The sequence below is a fragment of the Anguilla anguilla genome, chromosome 1 (genome assembly GCF_013347855.1).
Source record: "Anguilla anguilla isolate fAngAng1 chromosome 1, fAngAng1.pri, whole genome shotgun sequence".
NCBI lineage: Eukaryota > Metazoa > Chordata > Actinopteri > Anguilliformes > Anguillidae > Anguilla > Anguilla anguilla.
Window position 1 is genome coordinate 60845124 of NC_049201.1, and position 12326 is coordinate 60857449.

At 37.5% G+C, this 12326-nt stretch overlaps 1 protein-coding gene across 1 annotated transcript; it reads left to right on the forward strand.

The window, feature by feature from the left end:
* The first annotated feature begins 457 nt into the window (after positions 1 to 457).
* On the forward strand, positions 458 to 12104 carry LOC118216015 (serum paraoxonase/arylesterase 2-like). Its single transcript, XM_035397049.1, has 9 exons — positions 458 to 613; positions 1388 to 1458; positions 5851 to 5906; positions 7374 to 7539; positions 8918 to 9044; positions 9877 to 10077; positions 10231 to 10312; positions 10746 to 10874; positions 11488 to 12104. The coding sequence occupies exons 1-9, from the start codon at positions 537 to 539 to the stop codon at positions 11647 to 11649; spliced, it is 1071 nt and encodes a 356-aa protein (XP_035252940.1). The 5' UTR covers positions 458 to 536; the 3' UTR covers positions 11650 to 12104.
* The last annotated feature ends 222 nt before the right edge of the window (positions 12105 to 12326 follow it).

Here is a 12326-nt window from a genome sequence, read left to right on the forward strand (position 1 = left end):
CTGGAGTCCTGGAGTACCCCTGTGTATGCTGGTTTTCGTTCCAACCACAATTGCAATACCAGCATTTTAACAAGATGTTCATTGTTTTTAATTAGGTGCTTTTCATGTTTAGAGATTATTAACCCACTTAAGCCACATCATGTCAAAAATAGCCATAAACAATAAAGTTACCATGTTGTGCTTTTTGTGCTTTATTGCAAACAATTACATAGAAGAGGTAACAAAATTTTTGGACCAATTGAAAGACTGAGATTAATCAATAGACCGCTGAACATGTAGCGAAATATTTTATTCTTCATGGAATGCTTAGCTATTTCTGAGCAAGAAGAGCACATAATTAAGAAAAAAATACAACTTGTTATAATTCTGGAATTGCATTTGTGGTTGGAACGAAAACCACTGTGCTACCTGATTTGGGGTTTTCAATTCCCTTAAGTCTGCAATTTTATGTAGACCTGGCAACCCTAGTCACCGCCCAGGAATGTTAGATATTGTTACTGAGATACTCTTTTCACGGGTGGGAAGTTGTATGAGCAATGGGTCGATTAATAGCGTTCGGTGTTATTGTGGCAGTTCTCTCTGCATTCATTGGATATAGGATCATCGAATTGCAGTGAGTTTAATTTTTTGGTACAAATGCGCTCTTCCCCACGTTGCCAAATTTATAAACAGTAAATTATATAACTGGGTAGGCTACTCAGCTAGACGAGACTATAGCCTGTATGCTATCAATTTATATATAAATATAGTTAGATTTTGTTATCTGTTTCATGTCGTAGCGAATATATTCAAATGATAAAGCAAACAGTGTTTCAGTTAGCTAGGAAGAACTATGATGTTGGTTCATCGATCAGATTGAAGGTTGGATTGATTGAGCAGTTGATTTCGTTGCCTTTGACTATTTTCATATTTGTTTCGCTGGTTGTACATTAGGTCATACTAATGTATTAAACGCTACAGGTCAGAATTGAAGTGCAGTAATTAAGTCGATGTAGATCTACTCTGTCATGCCTTAACGTTACGCTTTTACGTTTTATTTTTCTGTGACAAGGCATTGAGAGTTGCAGTTTGTAGTCCTAAAACCGGGAAGTGAATTGGCATTTTCGAGCCGTGGGTTCCCTCGTCAGTTTTCCAATGCATTTTTCCCATAAGGACCTTCACAATTTGTTCTAGTACTAGATAAATGACACCCATTCATATATCAACCGTGAATTGCGAAGCTGTTATGTGCTTTTAAAAAGTAAGTTGCTAACAAGTTGCTATAGCGGCTACTGAAATCTTAAATTAGCGTCTTGACTAGTCATAAATGAATTACAGATATCTGAAATGTCAATCCGGACATGTTGAAAGGACTTGCCATTGTCCAATGTCCATTTTCCTTCTACAGGAGAAGAGCGTTATTCAACCGTGAAATTAGACAAAATCACCTGCCGAACTGTGAACTTCTTAAAGGTCTTGGTAAGTAGGCCTAAGCAGAGGTGGGTAGAGGAGCCAAAACCTGTACTCAAGTAAAAGTATTGTTACTTTAAAATAATAATGACTCAAGTAGAAGTAAAAGTAGTTATCCAAATAATTACTTGAGTAAGAGTAAGAAAGTATCTGGTGAAAAGACTACTCAAGTACTGAGTTACTTCATATAATCTGATTTGATGTTGAAATAAGAAGAGCAAGATGAACGTAAAAATCTAAATGTCCAAAATATAAAATTGTAAATGCTTGTCCAATAGAAATAAACAAAATATAAAATAGCCATGTGCAAATTCAAATATGGCCTAAATCATATCCCTTTAAATAAAACAATACACAGGAGGTTCGTCAGAAGAGGAGAATTTTCGCTTTCTGTTGGACTCTATTAAGTCTGTATACCCCGTCAGTTTGTTGGCTAGGCCAATCAACGTGCTCTAGTTCGGTCATGCAAGTAGACTCACTCAACGTTGTTTTTGCACGCACAGGTTTTATATTTGAGATTTCCAAACATGAATTTTCCAAAAAATGAAATTTTACAGATACATTTTTGTATTTTGTTAAATAAAGTCATATTTTAAGTAATAGACTACTTTTCAGATAAAAACTTGACCAAGGGTCTCTGGGATTACCTGGAGAGCCAGAAGCAAGCGAAACAGCCAAAATCTGCAGAAGAACTGTGGCAAGTTCTCCAAAATGCTTGGAACAACCTACCAGCCGATTTTCTTATAAAACTGCGGGACAGTGTACCTAAGAGAATTGATGTAGTTTTAAAGGAGTACCATGGTAGTTGAACGTGACACTTCCCAGTTGTCTTCAGGCAACAACAAAAAAAATGTGCATAATTTTTTTATTCTTCAGTCATTTCAATGTACTTTAAAATGTATTTTTCTAAGCCTAAATTTCCCACTATAAAAATTCACCCGAACCGTCTGGGCGTGGTAATGAGAACTGTCAGTTAGCTATGATTGACAGACCGTGCCCCGTTACCATAGCTACCCCCATTATACGCGCTCTCTTTGGGAGACTGAATTTTCACAAGCTAGCTAGCTTAGTAGTATATCAAGTATCGATAGATAGCTAAGGTAAGGACGTTGACTTATATCCAATTATAATTTTTGCTATCTAGCTAGCCAAGTTAAGATAAATGCACAACTATAACGTCCTCATAAAAGCAAACTAGCAAGCTAACGTTATCGATAACATTGCCTTATGAAAGCAAACCTCCTAGCTAGCTAACGTTAGCTAGCTAGCTAAATGAATATAACCAGAAATAATCTAAAGGCACTCTAATTTAAGTGAACCTAACGTTACGCCGGGCACCCACCGCACGCGTCGCGTAAGCGTCGCAAGCAGCACGGCGAAGCAGCACGACGCGGCGCGTAGGGTGTCTCCACTGGTTCCGTTTGTGTCGCGCAAAGGCTTGCGTAAAAGCTATATATTCCTAGTAGCTCTCGCAGTCTACAGTGGGATTACATCGTGTATTTCATGTTTGTTCAGGACTGTTGATTATGGGTTAAGTGAATACTTTGGTGAGAGACCTTTTTCAGTTTGTTAATTTGGTAATATTTCGTTAACTCGTAAATACGTGAGAAAGTAAACGCTTTCAAGAATTACCATAAACTTAAATCGCAACGTAGCCTGCATAACAATCAATCTCAAACTGTATTAATTTATTTGCTTGGTTAACAAGCGTGCCAATTTCATGAAGAATATGTAATGATCATAATCATAATAAATAATCCGTAATCAACCATTGGGAATTCCCGTGTTGTCTTGTCATTCACGTCAAAACATTTATAGGATAATATTTAGTAAAATCAGCTAATCATGAAAAAGACAGTAACAGTTTAATCTTGAAGAGATATGAACACCACAACGCCATGAACACCGGAAGCTTTGAAGTACAAGTGCGATAGGCTACGTCTTTCTGTGGTGTATTTTCAAATTTACCCCACCCCCTCCGCAAAATAAGACAGCGAAACTAAGTTTGCCTTTTCCCCAGGTTCCAGTTATTTATTTATTTATTTTTACAAAACGAAAAGGCTTGTATTTTTTTTGGTGCTTATAAAATATCTGGGAGGTAACTAGGGACACACCCCCAGTAATATAAGGATGAAATATAAATCAGAGCATGTATACCTAGCATTTTAGAGCATATTTCTGTGTATAAACAGGCCATCGTGACGCGCGACAAGCCGAAAAAATAGAACTGAAGCGAAAAACTACGCTTCAGTTCGCTTGTGTCGCGCGAGCTTCGCAGCCGGTACGCGACGCGTTCGCATCTGGTGGAGACGACGTCGCCCGCTGCCGTTGTAATAACAGTACTTCAACTACGCTTCAGTTACGCGCGTAATACGCGCGTAGTGCGCTCGCGGCCGATACGCGTGCGGTGGGTGCCCGGCTCTTAGTCAAATATTTGCATTGTCTGAACAGCAGGACGGCGTATTTTTTACAGTCTCTGGTCCTGTCAGATTTCTTTACGGGGCGTGGAAATGGGAGTGGTTACTGTATTCGTGACGTGGCAAAATGACAACTTTCTCAACCGGTTGAAAATAGGACGATGAATTTAAAACGCGTATTTCTCCAAAAATACAGAACGGACATATTTAATACTTTGCTCATTGTGTTTCTTAACTGCCTCTTGTGCAAATAGCACATAAAACCGAGAAAGTGTGAAAATCACCATGGTACTCCTTTAAAGGCGAAGGGTGGTCACACCAAACATTGATTTTATTTAGTTTTTAACTATTAACTGCTCTTTATATTATTTTTTCGATATTTATAACCTTTCATTTAATTATTTTTGAAAGCATCTTAGCTGTACAGCATTTTTTTTACAGGTGCCTAAGACTTTTGCACAGTACTGTGTGTGTGTATATATATAGCTATATATATATATATATATATATAAGGTCACATGGTTGATCTCAACGCAATGCAAAGGGAAGGTTAAAGATGGAATCAGCTATTTGTATGTGAGCGTATTTTTTATCTTATGTAAATGTGAAGAGACCATTATAAATCGTGCATTGGCGTATTAACTTATGGGCATTTAAATGGTTGTGTTTTCTCTCATTTTGATTTTACTTCTCATGAAAATGTAACTACATTATAGGATCCTATCCTCATAACTTTCATAATCAGAATATGCATGCCAGCACATGACAATTCTAGAAGTCATTGACAAGCTTGCCATGTGTGAAATGAGGACCCTTGCATTTCACTTATTATAGATACTTCTCCAGCTGAAAAAGCATGAATATTTAAAGACAAAGTATTGAACTGAGAAGAATAGCAGAATATCTATTTCTGAGCTGTAATAACTAACGATAATCCACAAAATATTACAATCTTGTCCAAGGTACACAATACCTTAACAAATAGGCACAAGTGGGACATCAGACGAAGAAGAAAACAGCCATTGCGTCTATGTTTTCTTGTGGGGAAAAATTATTGACTTCGTATTGTGACTATTGTTACCATTGACTTGCATTGAAATGGGTGGCTGAAGCACTTATACTGGTATAAAAATAAACAAGTAAATTACTGAAAAAATGAACAAATACATAAATACATATATAAATGCATGAAAAATGTAAAAAAATAAATGAATATACACAGAAATAAATAATAAATACAATCTGACATAAATGGGTATTTCTGCATTTATTTAATGTATTTATTTATTTTCTGATCTATTCATTTCTCTATATACACTACATCGCCGAAAGTATGTGGACACCTGACGTCCAACATCTCATTCAAAATTATGGGCATTAATATGGAGTTGGCCCACCCTTTGCTGCTATAAAAACCTCAACTCTTCTGGGAAGGCTTTATATTAGATGTTGCAGCATTTCTGCAGGGATTTGCTTCCATTCACCCAGAAGAGCATTGGTGAAGTCAGGTTCGTAGTTGGTTTTCCAAATGGTCCCAAAGGTGTTGGATGGGGTTGAGGTCAGGTCTCTATGCAGGCCAGTCAAGTTATTCCACACCATTCTCGACAAAACCATTTCTATGTGGACCTCGCTGTGTGCCCAGGGGCATTGTCATATTGAAACAGGAAAGGGCCTTCCCCAAACAGTCAGGGAAGCACAAAATAATCTAGAATGTGATTGTTTTTGCCTTCACTGGAATAAGGAGCCTAGCCCAAACCATGAAAAACAGCCACAGACCGAGGGGTATCCAGATATTTGTAGTCATATTGTGTATCTCTCACTTGCTAGGTAGCTAGCGATCTATTTCTCTGTCACACTGGCTAGCTAGAAATTATATCTAACAAACTCTCTCTCTTGCTTGCTTGTAATTCCATCAGAGCTATCATCCTTGTCTGGAGATCCACTTTGCAGATAATCACAACATTTCCTTTTATTGTTCAAACAGAATATGGATCAGAAGATATCACCATACTTCCAAATGGGCTGGCCATTATTAGCACAGTAAGTTTATGGTTTAAGTGTTATTTGGCAGGCTTACAGTGTGTAGCCTCATTGCTTTTGGTTCATCTTTTTAAAAACCCCAATATTCATTGGGTATATTTTGAAAAAGTACAAATGTATTTTGTTTTTAATGCCAATTTAAAAGTTAAAAATCAATGTAAAAAATGAAAATCTGAATCATTGTTGGTCTATGCTAGGGAAACCATACAACCCTGTAGCTACTCAAACTTCTGCGTTACGGCTAAAGCTAAATGAGATAGGTCCTTTCTGGTACCTAGATGGTACACTTGGGAAAATAAGATTGCTGTTGGAAGTGATCAAGTAGTGTAACAGGAGGAGGCATTGTTTCCTTAAGACTAAGTAGAAACCCAGTACACAAGTGCAACCAGGATGCATTAAAATCGAAGATTTAGAAGTTTTTCTTGTTTCATTACTTTGCTTAATTTACATAATTTGAACACACGATAAGGAAACATTAAAGGGGAGGAGAGTTGAATCACCAACAGAGAAAGACATCCTCATGCATTCCAGTATCATTTTGAGGCAGCATCATTCTGGAGTGATGTTGAAACCAACAGAACATACACACTCAAATTTTGCTTCATTAAACATGGCTTTAATATAGGACATTGTAGCAAATCTACCGTATGAGTGATATTTTAAATATGCTATAAGAAATCAAGCCTTTGTGATTATTTCAATATTATCATTAAGCTTTGAACCAACATTTTTGTCACATTTTTGATAGCTTGCTGCAAGCAAAGCCTTGTGTGGTGCATTCAGTCATGTATTGGCTAAATTGTTTCTGCAAAGAAAGCATTCAGCACAATTAAAGCTTTTCTTGTCATGTCAGTCATTCGGCCCCTTCTGAGAGAGGGGACCATGAAGGAACAAAGGATGCAAACAAAGGAATATGTCTTGAACATATTTAAACAACAGGGGGTGTCTCCCAACCCCCGTTTTACCATTCTGTACATTTTATCCCCCACCTTTCTCCACTAATTTGTAATGCTGCACCACAGTGACCTATCCCATTACTGCAACATCCTTCCTCAAATCAAGAGGATGCACCCTTCACCTTTATTTATTTTTTTGGCATCTTTTCACACCGCGAATACAAGCTGCGCACACACATACCAGGAGCAGAGGAGACCCATTCATACGTAGGGAACACTGCTGTATCCCTACCGACTGTATCTGTCCCATATCCCTGTGGACGGCACGGGACCGGCATGCTCACTCATGCGCTGTAAACGGCGCTTTTACCACGCTTTTTCCACCCTCCTCTTAACTGTGCACAGCCAGCCATCACATCTTTACCTACTGTGGTTAGGGAGCCGGTTTATGCTATATGCACAGCTTATTCAGCTGGTAGAGGCACAGGTACCCAATCAGTCAGTGGAGTTTGTATATTATACATTTCCTGCTTTTAAATGCTACATTTAAATTGACCGCTTTATGTGTTAGGGCTTGGTGTACCCAGGCATGCCGTCCTTTTCTGATGGTCCTGGGAAGATCTTTATGCTGGACCTGGAGGCCGAGAAGCTGAAACCCGTGGAGCTGCGCATTGGAAGGGGCTTTGATATTGGCTCCTTTAATCCACATGGAATCAGCATTTACACTGATGAGAAGGGTAACTTCAGGAGAGAGAGAGAGAGGAGAGAGAGAGAGAGAGAGAGAGATTCCACTTACCCAGAGTACCAATCTATCCATCCAGATGTTTTCAAACAATACTGACACTGAGCCCCAGAATATTGGTGTGCTATGGCTCAGACTTTGCATGAATATACATTTTAAATACTTTGTAGACAGTAGTTTTTCTATGAAACCAGGCACAAGCTCCGGATGTTTGTGAGTACATTTGGAAAGAGACGTGAGTTTTTCAAATGTAAATTAAGGTTGGTTGTATCACATCACTATCTAGAAAACTTGTTAAATCTCAGCAAAACTACGTATTTGGAATGATAGATAGAAATCTCAGTAAGTGGAAACATACCTCAATTTCATTTTTGGATGAATTGCCCCTTTAAAACATGAAAAGTATAATTAAAAAATTTGATTCTTGTTAAAATTCAGGGATTGCACTTGTGGTTGGAACAAAAACCAGCATACACAAAGGTCCCCCAGGACCGAGTTTGAGAAACACTGTCTTAAGGCCACGGCTGCCTTCATCATCATCATCATCATCATCATCATAACCTTTATTTAATTGTACCTCAGAGAATTAAATAAAGGGTATGATGATGATGATGATGAAGGCAGCCGTGGCCTAATACAGGGGTACCAAACTCCAGTTCTGGAGGGCTGAGTCTGCTGGTTTTTTATGATTTCCTTTCAATCAGCAGCCAATTAAGGTCTTGAAAACAAGATGTGCAGACTCTTTCGTCAAACAATATCTTAAATTAAGCACACAGGAAGTGCTGGGACACATTAAAAACCAGCAGACACCACAGACCTTGAGTTTGAGTTTGAGATCCCTGGCCTGATGGTCTGTGTCAAATTAATTTTATACAGTGTAAGTAATAATAAACTGAGTATTGGGATTACATATGGCTAATATAGAGCGCAGTTAATGCAATCTTGTTGCCAAAACACTATACAATTAATTGTAAGTACACACAGCCACTGATTAGTTATTTATGAATGTATATTATGAACCCAATGTACTGTGTCCCAGTACTTTTCAAGAAGGGTATATCAGTTTAAAAACCTAGATATCACTCAACCATAAAATCTTGTAATCTCAAGCAAAGTTTTTTTTTTGTCCTACATATAAGATTTCAAACCGGGCTTACAAAATATTTTCAGAACAAACCCTTGTTGACATTCTCTCATTGCACAAATCAAAGGTCGCATGGCATTGCATGCTTTAATAGGTAACCATTTCAACACGATGACAAGCTTTGATATTTACTTGCATTGAACGTAAGGCATTCAAAGAAAATAACCTATATGTGTTTGTTGGTGGGGGGTCTGTGTGCCCCCCGCAACACCCTCTGATCCATTTCCAGATCAATCCGTGTACTTGTTCGTTGTCAATCACCCTGAGGGAAAAAGCCAGGTTGAGATATTCCAATTTGTTCAAGAGGAAAATTCCATTATGCACCTGAAAACAATCCGTCATGAACTTCTGCACAGGTACATCTGATTGACCAATGGGGACAGATGATAAATAAACCACTATAAATAAAAGAGTTAAACCTGTCTAGGACTGCCACCCAGGGCAATAATCAAAAATGGACGTCATGTGCGGGTGATCACCCCACACAAATGGCAGGTCACCACTCTGCTATTTAAAAACCGATATGCTTAAATTTCACGAAGTAGAAATATGATCCGGCAACACGCCCTTAAATACTGTTGCGATTGATTGGAGATTAAGATGAGACAGATCTGGTGTGACACTTGTGTTCATTTATTTGTATAGCAAATAGTTATATGCAAAACATTTTAAGTATTTACATTTTTGAGGTAGTGCAGGTGTCTTGGATCATAGAAAATATTTTCAACAATATTGTTTATTTTTATTGTATGCCCCTTGTAGTGTAGGTTTTAGCATAGTAAAACATATCATTCTTGTGATTATGACCAGAGACTTGTGTCTCCTACAGGGGACAAAAATGAACTGTCTGCTCAAAGGAGGATATCACTATATGTTTTGGAACTGTATAATGCATTTTAGGTATACTGTATTCTCCATTTGCTACATTGCTGCAAAAATAAGCAAAATATTGGTGCATTCACATGACTGGAACAAGACTGAATAGTCCCTAAATTTGATGCACACATGCTTCTTTCCGCAGTCAGTTTTACGATGGTACTTACCCACAGTTTGAAGAATAAATGCAACTGCCATATAGATTCGCAGAACTGGTGAAATTACTTGTGTTGCTGCCTGTTAATAATTTGGTTTTCTTTATCTGTTTTTGGCTTCTCCCGATAATGGTGTCCCCTGTTTGGTCTCTCACAGTGTGAACGACATTGTGGCTGTCGGCCTAGAGACCTTCTATGCCACAAACGACCATTTCTTTGCCAACCCGCTGCTGAGACAGCTGGAGATTCTTTTGCTACAGCCCTGGTGTACTGTGATTTATTACAGCCCCAAGGAAGTCAAGGTGGTGGCAGATATTTTCTACTTAGCCAACGGCATAAACATCTCCCCTGATAACAAGTCAGTTTGAATTTAGATTGTTGTCTTTTCTGTCATTTGTGTTTATTGTACATCCAGTTGAAATACTGCTTTAAATTCTACAAGCTGTAAGTGAAATGAGAAAAGCGCCATTAAAGGAGAAAGAGGATACTCTTTTCTTTCCCTTTGTTTCAGATATGTATATCTGTCCGATGTTTTAGACCACGCCATTAAAGTCATGGAGATACAAGAAAACAAGGCCTTACACCTTGTAAAGGTAAAATTTTAAAAAACATTCATTGTAAAGGTTTTTCCCCTTACTGTTTTTTGTGGTACAAAGAACCAAAATTAACAGTATGAAAATTGTGAGGATCATACAAACCAGCACAATAGCCTTAAGTTATGAGCTGAGTAAACTAAATGTGGATGTAATACACAAATTTCATACAAGTACTGATGCCACTGTGCTGTGAGGGTGAAGCCTTATGAGATAGCTATTTAAGCCTGGATATAATGTGTGCTTGCAATCTGTGATTTCTTATTGATATTAATATTTGATGTGTTGGTGAACATTATCTAATATTGTCTAATATTGTATATTATTATAATATTCCGGTTTCCATCCTTGTGTGATGCATACACCATTGTGTAAACCATTGCATGTTGCAATTTTGTTAATTGAATATATTCTTCATATCATATATATTTAGTCAGTGCCTGTGGGGTCACTGTGTGACAACATAGAGGTGGATGGTGACACAGGTGACTTGTGGATGGGATGTCACCCAAATGGTGCAAAATTTATAATGTATAATCCTGAGGACCCACCTGGATCTGAGGTTAGTGACAGCCACTTAGTCTGTGAATATGACCATTCTTCAATGTGGGTGCATGTGTGAACAAAAACAAATTTGTACATATCTCTTTGTATGTTTTAGCTTTGTACTTGCAAAAGTAGTTTTTGGATATGTTTATATCATCTGTTTATATGTTTCAAAATATATTCCGTACAGCCTATAAGCCTACAACTACTGCAGATGTCTTACAGAACTAATGTTTTAGTTTCTGACTGTGCTCATTTCAGTGCCTGGTGTACTTTCATTTTAATATATTGACACCTACCTATTCTACTTTCTGCAATCCTAAGAAGCAATTGTATTGTACTCACTTAAAAATGAATGTAGTTAGTAAGACAAAGTAGTATTAAGTGGAAAGTAGTATTTTTGGTATGTCCTTGATCATTACATTTCCAGATATGCCCAAACATAATACCAGATTTGACAAATACAAATGTTATGTATTTTCCTGGTATGAATGTTCTTAAAAATGTTTCTGATGTCAAATCCACAATTTGATGTAAATCCTCAGATATTTCTTTAGAAATTTGTAAATGTTGCCCCATTAACGGTGAACAGCAGATTATATAGATTAATTTGAATCTATATTCCACAGGTAATCAGGATCCAGAACATCCACTCAGAGAAGCCCATCGTGTCTCAGGTGTTTGCTGATAATGGCAGTTTGATATCAGCATCCTCTGTGGCCACACCTTATAATGGAAAGCTCCTCATTGGCTCAGTGTTTCACAAAGCTCTGTTTTGTGACTTGAAGTAAATGTGTAAATTGGAAACACAATTTACTTAGATTTAAATACAAAAACGGATGGAAATGGATGAATTAACATTGAACTTTTAAATTAGTACTTCTGCGAAACACCCTTTCCTCTTGGCCTGCGCTGACAACAATCTGCAGACTACTAACTGGAAGATCTGACCTGTGTTAACATATTACCTGCAGGTTGATGTACAGCCCTCGCTATCAGACATCCTTTCTTATTCACTGAATTTAAGAAATAGCTTATTGTGCATCTTTAAAGTCTATTAGCATCAGTTTGAATTTTAATGAGGCTACCACTTGATGAGTAGTCATGTCTTTGTAGACAACAGACTGTCCCTCTCCAAGAACATCGCAGCAGTAAGCCGGGCATGCAGATTTTTCCTGTATAACCATTTTTGACAATTTTTTTGTAAAATATGCTAAAGAAATAAAATTTGATTGATTGATTGATTGACTGACTGACAGAGCTTGCAAAACATCCATACACCAAAATAATTAACTGTTTTAGTGGAATGGTGGGGTTGATTGCATTGAGAGAGTGGGAAATGACAGGCCAAATAGGCTGTTTCAGTGCCCTAAATGATTACTTTTATGGGAGAAAACTCCTAATGAAACATTTAAGACATATTAACATATTAACATATTAACGTTTATTAATTTGTTTATTTGCTTAT

What these genes read in the sequence shown, in the direction of transcription:
- LOC118216015 (XM_035397049.1), top strand. Translation starts at nt 537, where the DNA reads ATGGGTCGATTAATAGCGTTCGGTGTTATTGTGGCAGTTCTCTCTGCA. An exon ending in TATAGGATCATCGAATTGCA is followed by an intron (nt 614 to 1,387) that starts GTGAGTTTAATT and finishes TTCCTTCTACAG; the next exon opens with GAGAAGAGCGTTATTCAACC. An exon ending in CGTCATGAACTTCTGCACAG is followed by an intron (nt 9,045 to 9,876) that starts GTACATCTGATT and finishes GGTCTCTCACAG; the next exon opens with TGTGAACGACATTGTGGCTG.